General features: G+C 59.8%; 1 protein-coding gene across 3 annotated transcripts; it reads right to left on the reverse strand.

Annotated features, from left to right (window-relative positions):
- Nucleotides 1-5,125: 5,125 nt before the first annotated feature.
- Nucleotides 5,126-22,334, reverse strand: P2RX1 (purinergic receptor P2X 1). 3 transcript variants are annotated; one of them, XM_081110627.1, is made up of 13 exons: nucleotides 22,040-22,334; nucleotides 20,192-20,545; nucleotides 10,556-10,703; nucleotides 10,203-10,274; nucleotides 9,704-9,773; nucleotides 9,370-9,466; nucleotides 9,004-9,084; nucleotides 8,639-8,780; nucleotides 7,880-8,007; nucleotides 7,343-7,433; nucleotides 6,852-6,917; nucleotides 6,415-6,516; nucleotides 5,126-6,302 (listed from the first exon to the last, which is right to left on the reverse strand). In XM_081110627.1, exons 2-13 carry the CDS (start codon nucleotides 20,326-20,328, stop codon nucleotides 6,237-6,239), a joined length of 1,200 nt encoding a protein of 399 aa, XP_080966753.1. In that variant the 5' UTR covers nucleotides 20,329-20,545; nucleotides 22,040-22,334; the 3' UTR covers nucleotides 5,126-6,236. The 3 variants fall into 3 exon arrangements, with proteins under 3 accessions (XP_080966753.1, XP_080966752.1, XP_080966754.1); XM_081110626.1 differs by lacking the exon at nucleotides 22,040-22,334 and having other exon boundaries at nucleotides 5,127-6,302; nucleotides 8,627-8,780; nucleotides 20,192-20,634; XM_081110628.1 differs by lacking the exons at nucleotides 6,852-6,917; nucleotides 22,040-22,334 and having other exon boundaries at nucleotides 5,127-6,302; nucleotides 20,192-20,634.
- Between the last annotated feature and the right edge of the window lie 2,533 nt (nucleotides 22,335-24,867).

Here is a 24,867-nt window from a genome sequence, read left to right on the forward strand (position 1 = left end):
AAGGCGGCCAATGGCTGCAGGGGGGTGTTCCCCAGGTGAGAGGGGCCTGACCACCATCACCTGAGTGAGAAAGCCCTGTCATTCACGGTGCCTGGCCTCAGGAGGGCTTCCTGGAAGAGGTGGCGTTTAAGCTCTTTCATGACCACTGAGTAACGATTTCAGAGGGGGAGAGGGTGGAAGTTCACACTGTCCATGACAGAGAGCCATTTCCTGGCTGGGGACTCGGGGACTGGCTTGCAGGAGGGGGAGGCGGGGGGACGACAGAAACCAGAAGAGCCTCAAAGGCCAGAGGAGGATTCTGAGCAGGGGAATGACTCAGTCCAGTGAGGTTCAAACTGATACCTCTGCCTGCTGTGGGATTGGGGGTGAGAGGTCAAGGAGGAGGTAGGTGTCACCAGAGTCTGTGGGCCTAGGACTGGGTCTGGCACACAGTGGGTGCACAGTCTGTATGTGCTGAATGAAGGAGTGCGGGCTGTGGGGGAAGCCGCTGCATTTTCCCTGGGATCCTCAAGGACACAAGCTGTGTGCTCCTCCCGTACTCCGTACTCCTCCGCCCACTCGGCAGATAGACAACCCCCTCTGCGCCCATCCAGGTGCAGTCCTGTGGCCTGGGACATAACTTTCTCTACACACCCCTGTGCCCTCAAGACACACACGCCCTCTCCGGGAGAGGGGGATGCCAACGTCCCTGTAACCAGCCCTCACACACCACTTATCCTTGTAATGCACCCCCCCCCCACACACACACAGAGGCACACTCGTGTCCACGTGACACACGCACACCCGCCTCCAAACACCACACACAGGTCCCCGCGCACGTGTGCGCCCTCCGAGCCACCAGTTCTGTGCCCCCAGAAGACGCAGCGCCCACCGGCACCGCCCTGCTCCATCCCCTTCCACCGCGCCGTAGCCCAGGAGGACTGCGCAGCTAAGGCCACACGCACAACCGCCCCATTCAGCCCCGGTCCCCCTCCCCGCCCCCAGCTCTCGAACGCAGAGTCAGGGGAGGGCCGTGTGGGAGGAGCGCTCCGCGCAGATCCACACGTGGGTGCACCCGTCCGGGCCCACCCCGCATAGACCCGGCCTCCCACCGGGAACTGGGGCGGCGGTGGGTGGTGCGCCGAGTGTGCACGCAGACCTGAGCCGGGGAGAGGACGCAGATGGCGGGGCGCCCGCGTAGATGCGGTCCCGCTGCCGGCGCAACAGAAGCAGGTTCTGGGAGACACCGCGTAGCCCCGACCGGCCCCGCAGATATAAGGGGGAGGACCCCGCAGGGTAGAGGTCCCGGCTGCCCTCCGAGACTCGGCCTCGCAGACCCCCCTCTCCCGTGCAGGCTCCCAGCAGACGTTCGGGCGTTCGCCCCCTCCCGCTCCCCGATCCAGGTCCCCTGCCGGCAGACTCCTACCTCGGCGCCGGGCGACAGTCTCCGCGGCCCGGGGGGAGGCCAGGCTCGCTCCCGCGGCGCGCGCCCCACCCTGCCCGCCACGCCGGGGCCCGAGATCGCCCAGCTCAGACCGCCGGCGCCGCGGCTCCAGGCAGCGTTCGCTACCCCGCCCACCGCCGCACCGGACCCGCGCTCATTGGTCAGACCGCGCGGCCTCCCCGGCTCCGCCCAATCAGAGCCCGGGATTCCCGCCCTGCTCCTGAAGGGGCGGGGCCGCGGCGCGCCGGCTGCTCCCGGGGGGCCTTCCCCCCTGCAGCGGAGCCGAGCCTTCGACGTCCCGGCGCCCCGAAGCAGTCTGGCCGGGGTACCCCGAGTTCTTCCAGCCCGCGGCCTGGGCTTCCTATAGGGGACCGGTGCTTCCCCCAGAAAACCCTTTGTCCCCTGCAGTTTCGGCCTGGCCTGGGCAAGAGCGCCCCTCCCGGGGCGCGGGGTGGAAGCGAGGTGCGCACTAGGGGAGGAAAAGGCGAGGTTGGCGATGAGGAATGGGTCAAGGTGGAGAGCCGGGGAGAAAGGCCTTGAATGGCAGTCCAGGGGTTCCCCATCTGCTGGGTGCGTAGGGGACACGGAAGCAGTTTCACATTGGGGAAGGGCTCTGGGCAGTCGGCAGGACTGGCTTAGCTGGGCCAGAGGGAATGGAGGGGACTCCAGCACGACCTGACCCTCAAGGCGGCTATTTCCGGGGACTCTGCCCCCAACTCTCCCCTGGCGAACTCACCAACCCTTGGCTCAGTTATGCTGTTCTCCAAATGTGAATCCTCTGGCGCCTCACCTTTCCACTTGTCCAAGACACGGCCCCGTATCTCCCCCAATCCTGGCTTCTTGAGTTTCTGTTTTAATCTGGGGCCGGAAACTTGGGAGTCACTCACTGTCGGCTACTCTTTTCCCGCCCAACCAGTCCATCACCAAGCCCTGCCCATGCTGCCTCTTAAGTGACCCTGGAATCCAGCCACTTCTCTCCACCTCTCTGCCCCTCCCTTAGCTCAGGCCACCGTGGTTTTGCACCTGGATTGCTGCAGCAGCCTCCTCATTAGCCTCCCACCCCTACCCAGGCTTACCACCCCACCCCAGTAGCTTTTCTCCACCTGGCAGCCAGAGACCTCTCTCAGAAACACAAGTCCAACTAGTCAGCTCCTGCTTAGGAATTGTCCATGGCTCACCAGTATCCCAGGTCCAGTCAAGCCCTCCATGACCTCAGTCCTAACCATCTGCCTAACTCGTTTCAATACCCCTCCGTCAAAAACCCTTCCCTCTGACCTCCTCACGCCCAGTGCCCAGTGTGGGTTACCAGCCCCTCCTAAGGACTTCCTTGTAACCAGCGTCTGTTTACCTGCCTGTTTCCCCTCTGGACTGGGAGCTCCATGAGGGCAGGGACTGTGCCTGGTTCAGGCAGCCCTCAAAAGATGTTTGTCAAATGAATAACTAATTAGGTATGGTCATTAGGGGGAGGGGTGTGGGGTTGGAGTTCAGGAAAGAGGGCTGGGCCAGCAGACAGTTTCGGAAGTTGTTGGAAAGGTTGCGTAGTTGTAAGTAGAGCAATGGGAAAGGGTGAGATAACGCAGAGCAAATAAAGCAGGGTCCAAGGACAGAATATTCATTCACTTTTAAAAATATATATTTTTATTCGTTTCAGAGAGGAAGGGAGAGGGAGATAGAAACATCAGTGATGAGAATCACTGATCGGCTGCCTCGTGCACGCCCCCTACTGGGGATCAAGACTGCAACCCAGGCATGTGCCCTTGACAGGAATCAAACCCAGGACCCTTTAGTTCGAAGGCTGACATTCTATCCACTGAGCCAAAGCAGCTAGGGCCAGAATATTCACTCTTAAGGAGGAAAGATTTCTGTACCAGTTTTGACTTAGGTAACAAAAATCCCACATAAGGACCTCAGGGAAGACAGTCCTGGGCTGGTATGTCAGATGTGCTCCACAGACTTCCAGATATGGCATTTCCACTCACTGCTCCAGCAGCCTCTGGGTATGACACTTGTCTTCGTGGCTCAGGGTGATGGCTAGAGCTCCAGCCATCACATGTACACTCCAGGCAGTGGGATGAAGACAAGGATGAAGAAGAAGAGGGTAAAGGATTTGCACCAGCTGGCTTTTCAGGAAAGTTCCCAGAAGGTGTCACTTGACACTTTCACATATATTTCACCAGCTGAAACTTAGTCACATGACCAGGCCCAGCTGCGAGAGGAGGTTGGGAAATGCAACTTTCATTCTAGGCAGCCGCATGTCCTGCTAAGAACCCAGGGCTGTATCACTATAGAGAGAATAGATATCGGGGGACAACTAGGTGGTTCCACTATTGGAAGAGAGGATAGAGCACGACTGTGTCCCAGGCTCTGTGCTAGGCACCTCCGTATCTTATCTTATCCCGGCCTGAGTAGAGGCTATTATGATCCGATACACACACAGAGGAGGCTTGGAGTGTTAAGCAACTTGCCCAAGGACACAGTGACCATGCCAGAGCTGCAGTTGAAACCTGTATTTTCCCCCCAACACACACCAAGCTAAACTGGAAAATCAGGAGAGGGCGGGTCCTGGAAGCTGCTGGAAGGAAATCTTTCGATACAGGAGACTTGGTCAACAGTATCAGAGGCAGACAGGCCGAGCAGGATACAGCTGAAGTGTCTACTTGGATTTGGCAACAAAGATGCTGCTGGTAACTTGGCAAGGGCATCTGGGAGAAGTGGGGGCGGGGACTGGAGGCCACCTGCTGAGGGTGGGACAAGGGAGGTGTGAACTGGTCTTTCTGGAAAGGTAGCAGTGAAGGGGCAGGCAGAGCTGCAGGGGAACATGGGCGGGAGCGAGCAGGAGAGGGGAGCAAGTACAGGAGAGAGAGGAGAGGGCCTCTGCTGGGAGGTCTCTGGACTGGGTTGGATACAAAGTTGGAATCCTCTACACATTTGGGAGGGAAGGGGGCAGGAGGTGCAGAAGCAGGTGGGGCTGGAGCAGGAAGAGAGGAAAGAAGAGGGAGTTCCTGGGGTTATGAAATCGGAAGTATGGTTCCTGGCTGGGGAAGAGGGCAGAAGGCCAAGGGCCTGCGAGCCCGGTTCGATGTGGTAGCCACTAGCCATGTGTGGTGATTTCCATGCGTTACAAGTGGATAAAATAAAACATTCCATTCCGTGGTTGCACTGGCCACATTGTAAGTCCTCAATGGCCACATGTGGTTGGTGACTACTGTATCGGGCTGTGGTCTAGACAAAGCATGGTGATGGGGTGCCCAGAGACCCTGCGTGGTTCTAAGTTCAGACGAGTGGTCATGCCCACAGCAGGGCCCTGGAGAATCCTTCCATATTGTCTTCACTCAGGACCTTCCTCCCTCTTTGGGGTTCCCCGGGCCTCCCTCCTGGGGCAGCCAGCCCCTGCCTCACCTCCGCTTTCCGGAGGCTCCTCATGAGACTGGTTCTCTGCTTGTCCCAGTGCCAGGCCTCCTCTGCATGGGAGGGGTGTGTGGAGGTTGGGAAGAGCTCCAACGTTCAGGGCTGTGCCAGGACAGTGGCCCGTGGATAGAGGTGAGCTATCCCCCAGCACTGACCCTGCTGATCTCAGGGCAAAGCGTCAGCTCACCGCCACCCACCGGCAGATCCAGAAGGACCTCAGAGGTCACTCAGCTCAACCCACAGTGCATGGATGGGTTCCAGAGAGGCTGAGAAGAAGGTACAGAGGCAGAGGTTTGTCCTCATTCCTTTTATTGTACTCACCCCTCGCTTTCCCCAGACCTTGTGTTCGGACAGAGCAGGGCAGGCCTTGGGGGCTGGGGCTGGGCCACAGGCAGGGAGCCCCGAGTTTGGCCAAGGCTCCCACCTGGCCAGAGGTAGCTGAGTTAGGATTCATGGCTGAAGGGCTGCCCTGGCCTGACACACGTGGGAGAAGCATGTCCCACGGAGGTGGCATGGTATGGACCAGGTGTCTGTGCTTGGGGGTGTGGGTGTGATCAGATGGTTGTGTTTGCAAGGCCCAAGCTGTTCAAATACACAGTGTGGGTAGAAGGGGGTGTGCATTCAGGTGAGTGTGCACATGAAGGCGCGTGCACGACACACTGCGGGGCTTGTGAGCACACCACACACCTGCTCACTACCGGCACCTGCCAGGCGCTGCAGGCCCAGGCTAAGTCTGATACCTGATCGGGAACCTTTTAACGAAGGTCCTTAAAATGGCCTGGGGAGTTTGCTCGCCTTGCAGATCCCAGTGCAGGGGGTCTGGGGTGGGCCAGGGGCCTGCATGGTTGATAAGCTCCCCCACGGAAACCCGAGCCCCTGAGAAACTGGGCTGTCCCAGAGAACTCTCTGTGGTGCTGAAATGTCCGTACTGTGTCATACGGCAGCCACCGCCCCGTGTCTCCTTGGTGGTTATAATGTGGCTGGTCTGAGGAACTGCTTTTTATTTTATTCCATTTTAATTCATTTAAATTTAAATAGTCATGGTGGCTAGTGGGTGTCGTATGGGAGAGCACGGGCCTAGAGAGTGGGATGGGTGGACCCAGAGCGAGAAGCACGAAGCTCCAGCTGAGGAGTGTGTGAGGGCCACCCAGCACCAGTACCTCCTCCGCGCCCGGAGAGGCTGAGGCTGGGTGAGGTGCGCTTGGCGGGGTGCAGAGTTGGAGCCAAAGCTCAGAGTTGCGCAGGTCTCTCCCGGCGTCCCCCCTGAGCTGCTGGCACACTGGTGTCTTTCTGGCTGGGTGGGCAGGCAAGCCCCAGAGGAGACCCCTCTACCCTGGCTGGGACCCCTCCACCAGGGCCCCGCCCGAAGCCTCAGGCTGCGTCCAGTCAGGAGCGGGGGCTGAGGTCAGGACGTCTTCATGTTCTCCTGCAGGCCCAGGGTGGAGCTGGTGGCCGCGGGGTCCCGCTCCCGCTGTGTGAGCATTGGGGGGACACAAGTCAGCCCCAGGGGAGCGGTTGACTCCCCACCGCAGACTTAGGGGCCGAGGCCTCTGAAGGGCCTGACTCGGACAGACGTCTCTTACCGCCTCGGGCCCCATGTCCTCCGCGTACTTGAACTTCTTCTGCTTGTAGTAGTGCCTCTTGGGCAGGATGTGGAGCAGCAGCAGGTCACAGAGAACCGTGGCCTGCGGGCAGGGAGGTGGTGGCTAGAGCATGGGAATCCCTACTGTCTGTGAGGCCCTGACCGAAGCCTGCCCTATCCAGACCCGGGGTCCTGGAGGGGGGATGAGGCCCTGAGGCCCCTCGGGGAATCGAGACTGCCCATCCCCCCTGGGTCCTGCCCCAGCTGTGGGCCTCAGTTTCTGCAGACATACTGTGTGTCTAGGGTGGGGTTGGGGGGTGGGCTCAGTAAGGATGGACCATTACCGTCAAGTTATGGGTGAGAGACTTGTTGCTGCTACTGAGATGTGGAAGAGGGGGACTGACCCCAGCACAGTGACCCCATGTCCCCAGCACTCACCACCCCGAAGATGCCAATCCCGGAGCCGATGGTAGTCATTGTGGGAATGATGTCAAACTTCCCAGCCTGGTGGAGGGGCGGGGGCGGGTAGGGGGGGTGAGGGCAGGGGAGGGGAGGGTTAGCAGTCAGCAGGGGCACGTTGGAAAGGTCTTCCTCAGAAGCCCTAAGGCCAGGCCTGGGGTCAGGCAGTGTCCCTTCCACTGTCGGCTGGCCCGCTGCCTGCTGCCCAGGGTCTGCCTCTACATGCGACTCAGGGGCTCGTCAGGAGCCTGGGTTTTGACCTTGGCTCTGCCTTCCTGCACCCAGGGAGATAGTGCAGGAGGGTGGTCACAGCTGGAAGGCCGCCCTCAACAGTGCCCACACCCCTGTGCAATGAGGAGAACTGCCGAAGGAAGCCCACCCGCCTGCAGTCGTCTGTAACCACAGGTGCCCAGCGGGCACTCACAGGGCCCGAGAGCGTGTCTCTGGCCGCCCCTCACGCTGTCACTCACCTTGCCGTCCACGAGGATGTCGAAGCGAATCCCAAACACTTTGAAGAGATGCCGGTAGTTGGTCCCATTCTCCACGAAGTACTTGGCAAACCTTGGGGAAGGAGTGAGGTTGCAGGGGGGATGATGGAGAAGCATTCTCGGTGGGGAGTTCCCAGAGCATCAGGGATGCAGGGGCCCTTGGAGGTCCCTGAGGATAGTCCCCCCCCCCAACATTATAGAGACGGGGAGCCGCAGGCAGGATCCCAGGCCTCGTGCCAGGAATGCTGTACTCCACCCTCAGCCTGGCTCCCGAGGCCAGCCATTTCCCAGCCAGTCCTGGCCAGGGAGGCCTCCCGGGGACCAAGACCAGGGCAGGGGCTCAGGCCTCTAGGGTCTTGCTCCCTGCTGGCTCCCTGTGTGGTCAACCCCAGGATGACAGGAGCTGCCCCGGTTCCTGTGCTACCCTCCCGGGGACACCTGCTTGGCCCTGAGGGTTCTGGGAATAGAAGAGCCCACAGGACCCCGAGGGAAGGTGCCCCGGTGGGGCCTGGCAGGCACCTGAAGTTGAAGCCTTGAGCCAGGTCTTTCTCTTCATTGAGCTTGTGGAACTGGTAGACGGGCTTGCAGTGCCACACACGCCAGTCCAGGTCGCAGTTCCAGTCGATGGTGATGCCTATCGCCCCACCCTGCCGGGACACGGGCGTTAAGCTCTGGGGTTTCAGGGCAGGAGACGGCCTTGCAGCTGGGCCGGCAGCCTCTTGAAGAGGGAACCTGCTTGGGCTTGACAAGAGATGCTGAGAAACTGCTTCAGTGTCAAGCCTGTCACCCTCTCTGGCCCACCTCCGCCTCCCACACTCCAGCTTTCTGCGTTTCTATGATACACCGAGTTTCCCCTCGGGGCCTTTGCACAGCAGTCCCCCACCCCCGTTTCCCACAAGGCTGGCTCTTTCTCATGCTTCTCTCCGAACCCAGGTGGCCATGTGGATCTGGCCCCTGGAATTCCCAGGGTTTCTCAGGGCCCTGGGATTCGAGCTGCTTTTATCTGCTATTTTTAAGAACAGTGGGACCTCAGCAGACATCCGGATGACCACATCTGCCCATGCCCATTCATTCTGGGCACCTCCTCTGCGCCATTCCATTCCAGGCCCTGCTGAGGAGACAGGCCTGACCCTGCTCCCCAACGTTAGAGGATAAACCCATTATACTCAACCCACACAGGGAGGCTAGAGGTGGATTACCTGGGCCTGAAAAGCCTTGATTGGCTTGACGATCCCGGGCCCAGCACCCCGCCCCCCCACCACTTGCCTGGCATAATACCTTCTCGGCCAGGCTGCTGAAATTCTGCTCCGACTCCCGCGCCACATAGCCGAGATGGAAGATAGGGCACAGCGGGTGAGAGATCTTGTGGAAGAGGCACGTCTTCAGGTATTTGGCATCCACTGCTTCCACCAGGTTGCTCCTATGGGGCAGAGGGCATTGGCAGCAGCAGTGTGCCAGCTGGGAGGCGCCCACCATGCCCCGAAGCTTTGCAGATCCCTCGTGGGCCCCAGAAATGCCCCTTCCACAGCCCACTCCAGGGGCCCAGCATGAAAGCAGCAGGAACAGGGGTGACACAGGCAGCTGAGGCCAGCAGCCGCAGCCTCCTGGAGCCGCCTGCCTATCTTCCCGCTTCCCCCACCAACCTGTTGGTCCCGAAGCGTGGAAAGCTGATGCTGTTCTTGATGAAGAGCGTGAAGTTCTCGGCCTCTCGGAGAAGGGCAGGGCTAAAGGAGACCACACGTCCTCACCACCCCTCCCCAGCAGTCCCTGGGCACCCACCAGGGCCTGGCAAGGTGTGTGTGGGGGGTGCACCCTCCTGTGGCTTTGGGGTGGTGTGCTGTAATGGTAGACTCTCGGGCCTTTGACCAGGGCCCGAGGGGCTCTTTGGCCTGGGCTGCACAGATGGAGAGAGGGTAGGGTTGGAAGAAGGGGGGCCTGGTCCTACTAAGGGACCCTCTGTCTGGGCTCGGGGATCCTGCTCCCAGCTCCCTGGAAGGAGCAGGTGTTACCGTGGGACGCTATCATCTACTTCCACGGGGCACCAGCCAAAGATCTCACACGTCTTCACGGTGTTATTGAAGGCCACACACTTGCCTGTGCGGATGCCTGGAGAAAGGGAGAAAGTCCTGGGTGCAGCTGGGGGGCGGAGGGCAGGGGGGACCCTCCAGGCTCCATCCCTAGGACTCCCCCTGGATGAGGCCCCCAAAAGCAGAAGCCCGAGGACGGAAGTGTGGCTGGGTCTGGGACAGGGCAGGCCAAGGTCAGGATGGCAGGAGGGGAGAGGGCAGAAAGGACATCCTGGTGGGGGAAGCCTGAGGAGGGGACAGGAGGAGGCGACCTTACCTTGGGCCTTCCTTTCCGCCTTCCCTGGAGTGCAGCCACTGTCGTCCTCGCAGATGCCCCCTTCCGGATGCTGGGGGAGGGGAGAGCTGCTGGCTCCAGGCCCCTTGGCTGGGATCCTGAGAGGAGCCCCTCCCGCCCCCAGGGCCCTAGGGAGGGTGTGGGGCAGAGTCTCGGATACCTTTGGGGTGACCCTTGCTGAAGGCCTCCTTCCCCCCTCTGGGCTCAGGCCCAGCTGCTGGTGTCAGCTGGCAGGGTGGGAAGGTGGGGGCTTGTGGTTGGGCCGCATAGAGGCTCAGCACCCTGCCTGGCACGCAGCTGGCAGGGCAGCCCCAGCAGGGCCGAAGGGGGCCTGTGACTCCGTGTCAATCTATGCCTGGGATCCCTCCACGGCGGCCCCCGCAGGAAGCCTCCCCAGCTTCACCTCCAGTGCCCAGGGGACCTCTCCTTCCATGTGACTTTCCCCTTGGGGTGAAGGAGGAGGGATGGTCGGCAGCCTCACCTCTGCACAGTAGCCTTGGGCCTGATGGGGGGTCACGATGAAATTGGTCATGACCACGAAGGAGCTGTCCCCCTGGAAGCGAGAGGCAGGGCTCTGGGCTGGGAGGACAGCCCCAGGAGCCCAGCACTGCCCAGCGGCTCCCAGAACCCACCCGGCAGGCAGCACAGTCCTCCACACGCCCCGGGGTCAGCGTGCGGGGGTGTTAGCAGGCTGCGTGTGCCCTTCATCCCAGTCAGGGAAACGGAAGCCCAAGAGAGGTAGGAGCTGACTGGTCCCACCGGGAGGTGGGAGAGAGCCCGCCCCAGCTCTGAGCCAGGACTCTGGGTGGCAGGTGCATCCCTGAGTCAGCTCACCTGGGCTGGGAAGACGTAGTCAGCCACGTCCCAGACCTGGGGGCCCAGGCCCGGCAGCTGCGTCACAGCCAGACCCTTGAGTTTCACAGACACGCTGCTGATGAGGCCGCTCGAGGTCTGGTAGCCCTTCTCATAGAAAAAGACCCACCTGCAGAGAGTGGGAGCACAGGGGTCGCTCAGGACGGCTGTGCTGGCAACAGCTGGACAGGCCAAGTCCTTTCCCTTTGCCTCCCAAGATGCACTTCTGCCTGGCCAGCGCTGCTCAGTGGTTGAGCATCAACCTATGAACCAGGAGGTCACCGTTCGATTCCCGGTCAGGGCACATGCTTGGGTTGCGGGCTCCTCAACCCCCAGTGTGGGGCGTGGGGGAGGCAGCTGATCAATGGTTCTCTCATCATTGATGTTTCTATCTCTCTCTCCTCTCCCTTCCTCTCTGAAATCAATAAAAATATATTTTTTTTAAAAAGAGGAAAAAGATGCATTTCTGAGCCACTCTCTGCTCCTAAAGCTACACCTTGGGCTGCAGGCAGGAGAACCACTACCTCCCCCCGCTGGCCAGTGCCTGAAGTTCCACCATCCTTTTCGTTCTGAAAATAACTAATTCCCGGGGAGGAGACCCACTGAAGGGCTCTGTCAGGTCCTTTTCCAAGAGCAGAACTTGCTGGTGCCTGAAGGCCAAGCATCTTGAACCCGAGTCCTCATGAGAGGACTCCTTCCTCCCCGAGGGCCTCCCACAGAAAAACAGCAGAGCACGACCCCGCACGCCTGGCAGCCTCTGGCCCCTGTCACGGCCCTTGTGGGAGTGGCTCGGGCGGGAGGCCCCCCAGCTCTCCTGGGGAATCCTGGCCTTCTCTTCCCGGCATCGAGAACCCCTATTCCTGTGCATTCTCCACTTTCAATCTGGAAGGTTCCGCGGGGCCCCCCTCCCTCTTAGCCCCAGGGGTAGGCACATGAGCAAGGCTTGCCAATCAATGTTCCATCACCCTAGCAACAGTGATGGGTCTAAGGATGAGCACATGACCCGGGCGTTCCAGCAGGGAGGCCAGGATTCTTCTTGGAATTATTGGGAAAAAGACATCCTCTCTGCTGGGTGGCTAAGCAAGGTGGCTCCAAGATCAAAACGATGGCGAGTTATCTTTGCTACCTCACAGGGCAAGCGTGAGAAGGAAGCCAATTTAGAGAAAGCCAGGCCAGGAAGTGGAGGGTGGCAGACTCCTGCCATGTTGTTTTAGCACCTGGACTCAGCCAGGCCTAAGGCATGAGAAATCTACTTCTGGACTTTTCCTGAGCTAATAAATCCCCTTCCTTTATGTAAGCCAGTTTGGCTTTGGTCTCTGTCGCTTACGACCGACAGCCCTGGAAACACTTCTATCCAGAGTGTGGTTCTCTTCCTCAGACCCCTGTCTCTGTGGGTGTGTGTCCAGAGTTTGTGGCTTCGTATCCCCAGGGCAAATCCATGAGCGCACCTATGGGCAGGTCTGATGGGGCAGGTGTATTTGTGCCCCCTTCACCCCTCACTCTACCCTCAGTCTACCTGTCCAAGCAGAGCTCAGAGCCCCTCTCCCGTGCCTGGTAACGGAATTCTGCCCCCTCCCGTGCCCGGTAACGGAATTCTGCCCCCTCCCGTGCCCGGTAACGGAATTCTCCAGGCCTCTTAGCCCCAGAGTCACTGCTAGCTCTCCAGGAGCTGGCTCCCTGATCCAGGCCCAGGAAGGCAGCCCACCAATGTCCTCCTCTCACCTCCCATAGTCCATTCCTCTTTCTGCAAGCCCCTCGCCCAGCCGGCACTGGAGCCAAGCTACCCCACCCTCACCCCATGCCTAAGCCGGGTCACTGCTGCCCCCTGCAGGTCCCAGGAGGCAACAGGTAAGACATGACAAAGGCCCCCAACTCTGGGTCCTGAACCTGTCTCACTGCCTCCTGCTGTCTCACCTATGCCCCGCCCTCCTTAGGTTGCTTCCTCCAGGACGGCCTCGGGCTTCATGCCCAAGCTGCAGAGGAGATCACTGGCCTCTGGGCACCCCGGACCCCAGTGTCCAGCAGCATTTCTCTCGTTGCCCCACACCAACTCCTCACAATATAGATGAGAAAATGGAGGCCTGGGGAGCACCTCTCCCGGGTCAGAGGGAGACCCAGGCTCAGGGCCGCAGCCCGGGACTCTGCCCCTCCACTGGGCATCAGGTGTGGCCAGGGCCAGAGGTGCGGGGGGGGGGGGGGGGGGGTTGGGGGAGGAAGCAGAGGCCCAGGAGGCTGCATGCTGGGGCCGGTGCAGCCACTCTTGACTTTGTGCCCTGGGGGCTGTCAGTCCTGGGGGTCAATGGGAAAGATATAATCTGGCATCTGGGACCTCAGTTCTGGTTAGTAAAAGAATGACCATTGTGGGAAACTGTTTATTGACTTCACTATCTGATAAGCGTAGACAGAGGCCCCCCCCCCCCCCCAAGGCTGGGTGCCTTTGAAGCCCTAGCAAAGGTCGGAGCTAGGCGCTACCTCTGTTTGTCCAGACAGTGGTAGCTGAAACTGCTCCCCCATTTATTATTATGTAAATCCTTGCTGATGGGCTAGTCTGCCTGTTGCAAGGGGTCGCCTGCCTAAGGGCTATGCTATGGGTGCATCCCAGATCAATAAAAGCTTGGTGAGGCCTGAGCACGGGAGGAGGTCCTTCCCCTTGAGTTGGACTTGCCCGCCTGGTCCCCCAATATTTCCAAATTATCTCTTGTCTTTTCATTTTCATTTGCGTGCGGCTCTGCTTCCAGTTCCTGAACCCTGACCCACGCGGGGCGTGGGAAGGAAACACTCAACAGACCATGGTGCCAGGCCCACTCCTCCAAAGCCTGACCCAGCCTTGCTGTCACCACTCTGGGAAGCCACCAGGGGCACCTAATGCCCCAAACACCGGCCGTTATTGAAGTCCCTCCCCTTCCAGAAATGCTCTTTCCCTTCCTACCCACCTCATTCTCAGCAAAACCCTCTCTCTCTTCTCCAGCGGCCTCTCATGGAAGAGGCCGCATATTGGAACGGCCTAGAGGCCGAGGTTCAGGCACCGGCACTGCCACTCACGCTGTGTGGCTTCTGGCCGGAAACTAAACCTCTCTGAGCCCTGGCTTTCTCAGTAAGACGGAGGTGGTGACACCTCCCACAAAGACTGTTCATTGCACAAACACAAGCAGGGCCCGGCCTCGCATGAGCAGTGGGGCTGGTCCCCTGGAAGGAAAAGAGTGGAGGTGGTTGGGGATTCCCATGAGTTCCCATTAAATGAATGAGGATGCATAGGCACACAGTAAGTCAGTCTCCTGTTTTCACTGTCCCTACTCTTCCTTCACTAATTCTTTCAATGTCCATCTGCCCCCATCGGCCTGGCCTCCATCCCCAGTGCAGGCAGAATCCCGTGCGAGCTATCACAGACCCACTGTGCGCCAGGGTTCCTACCTCCACTTCTTTACTCTCTCCCAAAATTCAATCCCACGCATTCATTTGTCATTCAACAAATATTTATTTATCAACCCCTATTACCGGGGGAACGTCAGGCCAGCAAAACCATTTGGTCTGGCCCTGCCAAGGCACCAGGGGTGAGCTAATTAAATGTTTGACCGACTGTAGCAGGCTAACTTTTAAGTTGATAATTTTGTATGGCCCACAAATGATATAAATATCCAAATGGCCCTCAGCAGGAAAAAGATGCCCCACCCCTGCCCTACTATGTGCCAAGTACTTTCCTAGACGCTAAAAATACAGAAGTGAACAAAACAACCCAAAAGTCTGCACTCACCGATTGGTGACACACATTCCTCGCCTCTGCCCCGGCCCCACCCCGACACCCCACAGGCTCCTCCAACCTAAGCCGACCCTTTGGAAAAGTCAGCGTTTCCTCAAAAAGTCAGACATGGAATTTCCATTTGACCCAGCGATTCCATTTATAGGTATCCTGACCACGTACGTCCATGCAAAAACATGCCCACAAATGTTCACAGCAACATTCTTTGTGAGGAACAAAAGTGGAAACAACCCGATGTCCTTGAACCAACGAGTGGATAAACAACACGTGGGGGATCCACACCGTGGACTATTATTCAGCCACAGAAGGGGAGGAAGTGCCGATACACCTACCACCTGGACGAGCCCCACACACGGTGTGCGAGGTGGCAAAAGCCAGCACACAAGGCCGCACGTTGTATGACTTGACTTCTGTGAAATGTCCGGGATGGGCAAGGGGCATGGGAGGGGAGGGGAGAGTGATTGCTCAGGGGCACAAGGTGGGGCTTGTTTGTTTGTTACTTTTGAATAGTGAAAATGTCTGGAATTGGATCGTGGTGATGGTTGCCCAAATTTGTGATTATGCTAAAACCCACCAAATGGTATATTTTAAAATGGTGAATGTGATCGCATGTGAATTATATCTCAAAGTAAAAACCCAACGGGACCCATGAGAATGCCTCGTGTGTCCCCAGAACTTGCTCCTCTGGTGCCCCGTCTGTAGGCCCAAAACCCGGGCGTCATCCGCCCGCCCTTCCTGTCCTCCATGCCCACTCTCTGGTCTCTCCTGGCCGCCCTCGGCTTTCCTCTAAGGGCCAGAGGGGTTTGTTGTGGGAGCCGGGAGGAGCTGGGCGGATGCTGGGGCAGCTCTGGCTTGGGGCAGGGAGGGCAGGGGGTCACCCAGGCACAGGCAGGAGCTGACCAGGCCTCATACGAGCTATGGGGCAGAGCAGACTCGGGGAGGGGCCAGCCAGACTCGGAGCCAGGAAGGGGCTGAGGTCAGAGCTGGGGCCCACGCTGGGGCTCAGAGGCTGGTCAGCATGCCGTCTACAGACAAGTCACGCTGATGGTTTATTTTTAAATGTTTGAATGAGTTTCTAACCTCGGCAAATAAAGAGGTTCCTTTCACCCATAAGGTCCAGTTTCCCACTGCTCCTAAGAAGTCGGAAACTCTGGCCGTGCCGAGCACATGTCTCCCTGCAGCAGTGAGGGGCAGAAGCTGGGCAGTGAGGGGCAGGAGCTGGGCAGTGAGGGGCAGGAGCTGGGCAGTGAGGGGCAGGAGCTGGGCAGTGAGGGGCAGGAGCTGAGCAGTGAGGAGCAGGAGCTGGGCAGTGAGGGGCAGGAGCTGAGCAGTGAGGGGCAGGAGCTGGGCAGTGAGGGGCAGGAGCTGGGCAGTGAGGGGCAGGAGCTGAATGTGGCCACCCTGGTGTGGGGCCCGCCAGAGTGATGATGTCTGTCGTCCATACTCACTGCTTCTGCCTCTCATCACTGTCGCCTCTTCATGGCTGTCCTGCCTCTGGCCTCACCCCCACCCCAGCACCTGCCTGCCCCAGGCCTTCCCCTGCTAGACACCCTCCAAGAGACAGCTGCCTGCAGGAGGAAGCCCACGCTCTCAGCCCTGGCGGGTTCAGAGGCCTGAGCCGGTGGCCCCGCTCATTCCTCCAGTTCCTCTCCTTGGCTCCTTTCTTTATTATTATTATTATTTTTTAATCCTCACCTGAGGACATTTTTGCCATTAATTTTTTAGAGAGAATGAAAGGGAGGTAGGAGGAGAGAGAGAGAGAGAGAGAGAGAGAGAGAAGAGAAACATCAATTGGTTGCCTCCTGCCTCCTGCTCACACCCGAACTGGGGCCAGGGATCGAACCTGCCCCTGAGGTAGGTGCCCTTGACTGGGAATCAAACCCCAGACCCTTCGGTCCTCCGGCTGACACTCTAGCTACTGAGCAACACTGGCCAGGGCTGCCTTGCTCCTTTCCTGCTGGCCCAGGGCCTTTGGTCACACGCTGCGTCCCCACAGCCCTGCTTGGACAAGGCGGCCAGACAGCCGGGTCCACCAATCAGGGCATCCACTCCTTGGCCACAGTGATTGGTTCTGAGCTGGGTTCATGACCCAACCTAGGCCAGGAAGCGATGGACCCAGGACTTCCGCTGGAACTCCCGGGAAGGAGATGTTCTTGTGCCCCAGGGGAGGCTCAGCTGGTGGGATGTCAGCTCAGAGTTGCTGGGGGCCATTTGCCACTCGAGGACAGAGAGCCTGCCTGAGGCCAGGGAGAGCAGAGCCGGGGCAGAGGGAGCTAGATCCTGGCTGGCTTCCCTGGAGAGCCCAGACGGGACCAGCCTGAACGCCTCGTCTCCTGGATGAGACGTAGAGCTTGCTCCTCCTGTGGCCTCCATGGAGGATCCACGCAGGCCTGAAGCCTGCGTCGGTGTTTCAGTTACATAAATACAGTTTGATCAGTTTCTGTGTCTAGGAACCAAAGGAGTTCCGGCTAATTCATCCTCATCTCCTTGTTCTCCCCTCTGCCTACCCTGTCCCCACCTCTGTCCCATGAAGCCCGACATAGCACCAGGCATGGAAAAGATGCTGCAGAAATGTCTTCAGCCCTGGCTGGTTGCTAAGTGGTTAGAGCGTCGGCCCTCGGACCGAAGGGTCCAGGTTTGATTCCTGGTCAAGGGCATGTACCTGGGTTGCAGGCCCAATTCCAGCCTGGATCAGGCCATGTGCAGGAGGCAACCAATCGATGTGTCTCTCTCACACCTTTCTCTCTTTCTCCCCCCTCCTTCCCTTCCATGCTCTCTAAAAATCAATAGAAAAAAATATCCTTGGGTGAGGATTAACAACAAAAAAGAAATGTCTTCAGATACATTTCTCCCAGCATTAACTTGTACCTGCTCTCATCCCTGGTTGGTGTGCTCCAGGATCCATTTGGAGGTCTCAGGAGTGCATGATTCAAGAGCTGTATGAGGGTGCACAGGGACAGGGTGAGGATTGAGGTGAGAAGAGGCCCAGGGGGGCCTAAGGAAAAGTTCAAGGTTGGTTCCACCACTGTGTCACCTCCTCCAGGAAGCCTTCCAGGCTCCCCTCCCCAAGCGGCATTCACAAGTCCCCTTGGACTCTCCTGAGTGCCCCAGAAAGATCTTTCTCCCCCCTTGACCTAAACACCCCAGGCAGGGACATGTCTCAGCACACCCTTTTATGGGCCTGCTAGATCGTGGACGGCAGCCCCACTGCCTGCACACCACCAGTTATGGAGAGCTCATTGCTGCCCAGGAGAAATGCCACTACGAATTAACCACCATAATGTGAGCCAAAAAAAAAGTCTTTGCACAGCCTATCAGGGCCTCAGGCCCACCTGCTCCCTCCTCCTGCCCTGGGCTGCCTGGAACAGGGCGCCGGATGAGAACACAGCCTCAGTCCCCCTCCTCGGAACCCGGTCAGCTTCTCGGCACCTCAGCCTCCCTGCCTGTCTCAGTAACTCTCTCCGTTTCTAAGTCTCAGAGCCTCTCTCTTCATCTGAGTGGTTGTCCCCCAATGTCCCTCTGTCCAGTTCTGTCTCTGTGGCTGCCCATCCCCCACCTGGGCTGTGCCCCTGTCGCTGGTGTCCGGAGCCTGGCATTTCTCCTGCAACACCCTCAGGACCAGACACTGACGGACAGGGGCCTTGGAAAGAGGTGTGTGTGTGTGTGCGTGTGTGTGTGTGTGTGCATGTGTGTGTAACTGAAGAAAGGCCATCCTTTCTCAGGAGAGGGAAACGGTTGAACTTCTGTGCATGCCTTTAGAAGGGGTTTCCCCACCCCAACTCCCCGGGACCGTTGGGAAATGGAAGACTGAGAGTAAAACCAAATCCAGGCGGGTTTCCGTCTGCAGCTGTGGGCATGGCCAGACGAGGGCGCCAGAGACAGCAGGAGTCCCAGCCCAAGCAGGGGTGGAAGGTTGACTTCTAGACTTGAGGGTGGGGCTGAGGGGTGTTGGAGGGGCCCTGCCTTCGGCTCTGCGCTGGGACTTGGGTGGTCAGTCCCCGTCCCTCAGTGGGTTTCCCTTCCAGGATATCAAGGCCGCCTTTGGAGCCACACAGTCGGATTCATGTCCTGGTTCGGCCACTTTCTCGCTGTGAGGTCCAGGCTAAACCACTCAGTGCCTCTGAGCCTCACTGAGGCGGAGGAGGCCGCATCTATCTGGAAACTGAGCGGATGTCTTCGGAGGGTGGAAGCGGGGGAGCGAGGTAGTGAGGTCCCCGTCACTGGAGGCCTGTGCTCAGGACGGAATGGTGGCTTGAGGCATATGCTGCACCGGGGATGGGGTGTGGGGGGCGTGGGAGGACTGTCCCTTTCCCCGGACAGTCGCGACCAGAGGGCCCTGGCGCTGCTCCCCGTGCTGCCCTGGAGCAGAGAGGGAGCCACAGGGCCACGCAGGACAGCGCTCTCCCGCCTCCCTAGGGGGTGAGGGGTGGGCAAGCCACCTCTTTCCTCCCCGGAGGGCGGAGGTTCAGGCCCGTCTCGTGCCGGCAGCACACCAGCAGTGCCCCGTTAGAAAGGGGCCCTTGTGAGCTGGGAACGGAGAGGCAGAGCCGGGCCCCGGGGTCAGGAGGCCTCAGCTCTAACAGGGACTTTCCTGTCACCAGAAACCCCACTGCTCCTCTCTGAGCCTTGATTTCCCTCACAAGCTCAGACGACACTGCAGATGTCAACCTGGTTTGTGAACAGGAGAGAGGAGCCGGAAGGGGTCCTTCACCAGCCCTGGCTGCCCTTGACAGCTCTCAGGCCTTGGGGTCCAGGTGGGGCAGAGGGAAGGCTGTTGGATGCCAGAGGCCCTGGGGGAACAGGACTCTTAAGCTTCCTGGGCTCCAGGCAGCAGTCCTGGTTTGGTCCCACAGCAAAAATGGGGACACGGAGACCAGAGGGGCAGGGACCTTGGGATCACATGGCAGTCAGGCCGAGGCTGCCAGGTGCCCCAGACTCCCAGCAGGGGCTGAGCTCCCCTAGGAGCCCTCTGCTGTGAGTGGACATGATGCACCCCCCCCCAATCAGGGGCACATGCACCAGGCACCCACCCACCTCAGCCACAGGGCATGCACAGGTGGGCATCCAGCCCCAGAGGCACACCCAGCAGCCACACCCATTGCGCACACAGACACATGAGGGCACACGTACCCACACAGAGCTCTGGGTACGACACATGCATCCACACACCACACACACGTGTGTTCATACAAGCACATATGTGCAAGCCCCTGCCAGGCCAGCCTTGGCTCCCAGGGCAGCCAGACTGATTTCGGGAAGACAGCCATGCAGGGTCCCTGGAACAGCCAGGCTGGGGGAGGCTGCCCTTGCTTCCGTCCCGGAACTCCTGGGACGATGGGACAGGCCCAGGAGGCCCAGAGAGGAGCTGTCATCCCTGGGGCCAGGATGACCTCCAACCTTTGCCTGATATGCCCTCATTAAGGCCCAGGTGTTCTCAAATACCCCAGGGTGCCTCTCATTTAGGCAGGGCCCTGGGAGCTGGGCCTGTCGGGTGGGGAGGGGCTCTGCCTCAGGACCGGCTGGCTGGGCTTTGGGGTCAGAGGTAGAGGGACCCTGGCTGAGCCCCCGAAGCCACTCACTGCTTCAGGGAGCCGGTCCTGGCGAGTCTGTCCCACAGAACCCAGCGGGTTTGCCCTCGTTGCCCAGGTGACCCAGGACGGGGCTCCCCTCTGTGCCTCAGAGCCTCCATCTCGCCAGGGGGCTACTGGCTCCCACTCTTTCTCACCAGCCCCAGGGTTTGTCCAGAAGGACAACCAGTGGCAAGGAAGGGGGGCTCCTTGGGGTCACGGAGGGGGGGGGCATCCCGGAGCCGAGAGGGCAGGCCTGGCATGAGAGGGCCGCAGGGAGGGGCCCCGACTCACCCGATCACGTAGACCAGAACCACGAGCTGGATCAGCCGGAAGATGATGCCCACCTTCTTGTTGCGCACGAGCACCATGCGGGGCGTGTCGTACTCGAAGAAGAAGGCGGCCAGCTCATCCTGCAGCCGCCGCGCCATGCTGGGCCCGCGGGGCGAGGGCCGAGCCCGCGCAGCCTTCGCCCTCTGGGTGCGCGACCACCAGGTCCCCTGGCCCAGGGCAGCTCAGGGCGGGCAGGTGGGGCCAGAGGTCAGGAGTCAGAGGTCAGCTGCAGGCGCCCGGGTGGGGAGGGAGGACCTGGGGTGCCCAGAGCAGCTTTGGGTCCCTGGCAGGCAATGGACTGAGGGACAGCCGAGCCTGTGGACAAATAAATTCCCAAAGATGGACGGGGGCGGAGCTGGCAGGGTCACCAGCCCCGAGGCCCCCGTGGCCCCGCCCCCGCCGCCAGCGCCCTGCTGGGCCTCCGGAAACAGAAGCTGTTGGCAGGAAACCACGCAGCCATCACACGGCCAGATAAGCTGTCAGCCCCCCACACGGTGGGCAGCGTGGCTGCAGGCTGGAGGGCCCCCCACCCCCCCCCCTGCCAGGGACCCACCCCACAGCCAAACATCCCCCACCTTCAGCCCGGGGGCGACAGCCAGGACTGCAGGGAGGAAGGAGGGCCGCTTAAGGTCCAGCCCTGACACTTCCGGCGCCCACAGCGAGACCTCCAACCCCGTCCTCGGCTGCCCATCCACCGCCCATCCACTGCCCCTGCGTCCCAGCCCGGCCTGGCCCAGGCACCCTCAGCGTGAGGCCTGGCACCTCCACCCCTGACCTCGCCCACCCACCGTCTGTCCGGTTCCAGCCTCACCTCCACCTCCCGGATGAGCAGAGGGAGCAGGGGCCAGGCCAGGGCCACATCTGGTGCACATCGCCATGGCACCCCGAGACCCAGCGAGAAAGCCTGGCACCAAACGGGCTCGGTGGCCAACCCTGGCCCTGCCATTTGCTGCCCGGGAGGGAAGGGGGGGCTGAGGGGGGCTTTCCCGTCCTCTCTGAGCCTGCTTCCTTATCTGAGAAATGGGGACCACAATGGGATTTCCCCAGGGATGCATCCTGATAACACTGAGCTCAGAGAGCTCGAGGCCACTATTGAGCTTGGGGTGCAGCCCCTCTTGGGCTCCTGCCTTTAACCCCCATGCAGGCCCCGAAGGCAGGGACCCCCAGGATGGGGATAGGGTGGGGGGTGCCCGTTAGCTCTCGGAGCCCTTAGAACTGGAGGCCTTCCTCAACCCCCACCTCCTGTTGCAGATAAAGAGTGTGGCGCTGCCCTGGCCGCTGTGGCTCGGTTGGTTGGGCATCTTCCGGGGCACCGAAGTGTTGCTGTCCAGTTCCCTGCCAGGGCCATGGATGCATAAATAAGTGAAGCAACAGATGGATCTTCCTCTCTCTCTGACGTTAATAAATATAAATTTTAAGAAATAGAAGCAGAGAGGAGCTCAGAGGACAAATGACTTGCCCAGGCTCACCTGGGCCATACGGAAGGACCCAGCTGGAAGCAAGAAAGCCTCCTGGCCTGCAGTCCGGCCTCCTGTCCTTGAATGTCCCCAGGGCTCCCTCCATGGAAGCTGGGAGGTGAGGCTGGGTGTCCTCAGAGCCACTGCGTCCCCCAAGCCCGAGCTGCCTCAGCCTGAAGGCTGATAGGAGTCGTCTTCCTGGCAGGCCTTGAGCTGGGAAATTGCTCTGGGCAAGGAGCCAGGCCCCGGCTGGGAACCCTAGCTGCTTGTCTGAGCAGAGCCACTTTCTGGACGGCAAGGGGCCCCATCCCGCACCCCAGGCCAGTCCCCCTGTCAAACAGATCAGCCTCACCCCACACAGAGTTCCTGCCAGTCTCAAGCTCAACAGTCTGTCGGACGCCATCTCCAAGGGGGCCAGCGAGAACCACATCCTGGGCTTTTCTAAGAAAAAATCCAGAGATGCTGGGAGCCAGAGCTGTGGCAGTAGCATCCCCTTGGCCCCGTCTTGACCCCAGACAAAAGGGACTGTCGCCTTCCCAGCTGACCCTGTGGCACTGGGAAGAGCAGGCTCAGGACGAGAACTGCTTGCGATGGGGAGTGGGGAGGATGCTGACACTGTGTCTAAGCCATCTGTGTCCACTCCACTCACATCCCCGCTGGCGCACCACACTCAGGAGGGCAGCAGGTGCTAGATAAGGGGGGAAGGGGCAAAGGAGAGGGGGAGAGGGAGGGAAGACAGGCAGTCATTCTCTGATCGGTGCCTGTCCCTTTCATACCATTACCATGGCCTCCTCCTCCTCCTCCTCCTCCTCCTCCTCCTCCCCCTGCCCCTCCCCTTCTCCTCCTCCTCCCCTTCCTCCTCCTCCCCCTCCTCCTCCTCCTCCCCTTCCTCCTCCTCCTCCTCCCCCTGCCCCTCCCCCTCCTCCTCCTCCTCCCCTTCCTCCTCCTCCTCCTCCTCCTCTTCCTCCCTCTCCTCCTTCTCCTCCAAGGATCCAGGCTTGCTGAGGGGCAGATGGACAGATGGACTGGTGGCCCCCCTGCCTGTCTAAAATTTCACTCCGTGGAGTGTGGCGGGGCCTGCGTCCTTCCTGGAGGCCAGCCCAGGCCTTCAGGGGGGTGGGCACAGGCTCCAGTGCGTCCGCTCAGCACTCAGACACACTTGCTTGGGGTACGCACGCGTGCTGCTGTTATGGCCTCAGTTCTGACCCTGACACTCAGAAGACAGATGGGCAAGGCCCTAGCCGGCTTGGTCAGTGGATAGAGCACCGGCCTGCGGACTGGAGGGTCCTGGGTTCGATTCTGTTCAAGGGAACGTATCCCGGTTGCAGGCTCAATCTCAGTCCTGGTTGAGGTGTGCGTGGGAGGCAAACAATCGATGTGTGTGTCTCTCTCTGTCTCTCCCCCTCCCCTCCACTCTCTCTTAAAATCAAAGGAAAATATCCTCAGGTGAGGATTAACAAAACACCACAGCAGACTGGTAAGGGGGACTGTCTCATCTGGATGTTACCACAAACAAAGAACGCCCAAAAGAAAAAGAAATACAAGCAATAACTTCTCTCTCCCCAAATTAATTTTCTGTTTAAAATTTTTTAAAAATATATTTTTAAATTTTTGTTATTGTTGCTAATCCTCACCCAAGCATATACTCTCCTTGATTTTTAGAGAGTAGAAGGGAGAGGTAGAGACACAGAGAGAGAAACATCGATGTGAGACAGACACATCGATTGGTTGCCTCCCACACCCACCCTGATTGAGCCGCAACTTAGGGGTCTGCCCTTGACCGGAATGGAACCCGAGACCCTTCAGTCCGCGGGCTAACGCTGTAACCACTGAGCAACCCAGCTGGGGACACATTAAAGTTTTTGCTACTAAAGTCCCAAGGTCACTGGTGAGGTCAATGTCTCTTCTCACTGGTTCTCAGATAGACCTTTCCACCTGAGGCCTGTGCTTTCCTGCCCCCGGCCCCAGCCCCAGCCTCCCAAGGACAGACACCTGTGCTATTCTAGGCGTGGGGAACGGAGGTGGCAGGGCAGGGGTTGGAGTTTATAGGGACCCGGTTCCTTTGCCATCAGTAGGCGTTTTAAAATCAGCCCTGGGAGGCAGGCACTCGAATCCTCATTTTACAGACAAGGAAACTGAGGCTGGCAAGTTGAGTGCCTTGCCCAAGATCACGCAGCAAGCGGCTCCCATGTCTGCCGGTCGCCAGGAAGGAGGCTCCCCAAAGTCTGAGAGCTTGGCCCTGAGCCCCCCCCCCCCAGATTCCAGCACTTGGGTGTCTCCAGACCGGCCTTATAAGCCCAAAGGCCGGGTGTCCAGCTTGGGCACCGGCCAGGCCTTGTAGGGAGACAAGGCTGTGCTGCCAAGCGCTCGGCCCCAGGACAGCCTCCCCTGCCTGGCTAAATTTAGCGGCCCTGCGGAGCGTGGACGGGGCCGTGTGCCCATCCTGGAGGCCGGCCCGGGCCCTCAGGGGGTCAGCACAGGCTCCAACGGGTCTCCTTAGCCATTGAGAGTCCCACGGCTGCAGGGGCCACACCTCTGCCCGCAGAGTTCAGTCCAACCCCCGACCCCACCCAGTGCCACAGCCCCTCAGGCACCGGCCGGAGCAGGGCCCTGAGCCGGCCTAACAGAGACTGCCAAGGGGCGGTGGGGGAGTGGGCAGCTGTGGCGTGGCTGCAGCGGGGGCCCCCAAGGGTGACTTCTCCCCATTGCTCAGACCTCGTACTGCTTCTCTGGCTTCCTTTATGCCCCACTGTGATCAGGGCCGGATGGAGCCTCTCCCCCTAAGTATCTGAGGCATCGCCCGCCCCGCACTTCCCCCGTAATGCTCCTCCTCTTGGGCTATTTCCTCTTGGTCCCCAGCCTCTTCCTGCCCCTGGATGTGGGGTTCCTCATGGCCCCTCAGACACTGAGCTCCCTTGGGAGGTGGTGGCCTCCCCGTTTACCGAGGATGCCAACTCCCCTGCACCCGCATGGCAGCTGCGTGCCTCCCCCACCTCCTCTGGCTCCTCCTGTTTTTTCTTCCAAATCAAACTGCATCGAGGGCTACTTCACATGGGATTTAAAAGTGCGCATTTCAGGCACAGGCCCATGAGTTTTGACAAATGCATGTGACCCCCCACCCGTCTCCCTAGATGTTGCCTCTGCCCCGCCAGCCCCTTTCCAGCCCCAGGCCCTGTGACC

This window comes from Myotis nattereri (assembly GCF_964212035.1).
Source record: "Myotis nattereri genome assembly, chromosome: 16".
Classification (NCBI taxonomy): domain Eukaryota; kingdom Metazoa; phylum Chordata; class Mammalia; order Chiroptera; family Vespertilionidae; genus Myotis; species Myotis nattereri.

What these genes read in the sequence shown, in the direction of transcription:
- P2RX1 (XM_081110626.1), bottom strand. Translation starts at nt 20,328, where the DNA reads ATGGCGCGGCGGCTGCAGGATGAGCTGGCCGCCTTCTTCTTCGAGTAC. An exon ending in GCTCAAGGCTTCAACTTCAG is followed by an intron (nt 7,434 to 7,879) that starts GTGCCTGCCAGG and finishes TCCTTCCCCAAG; the next exon opens with GTTTGCCAAGTACTTCGTGG. An exon ending in AGGACATGGGGCCCGAGGCG is followed by an intron (nt 6,303 to 6,414) that starts GTAAGAGACGTC and finishes ATGCTCACACAG; the next exon opens with CGGGAGCGGGACCCCGCGGC.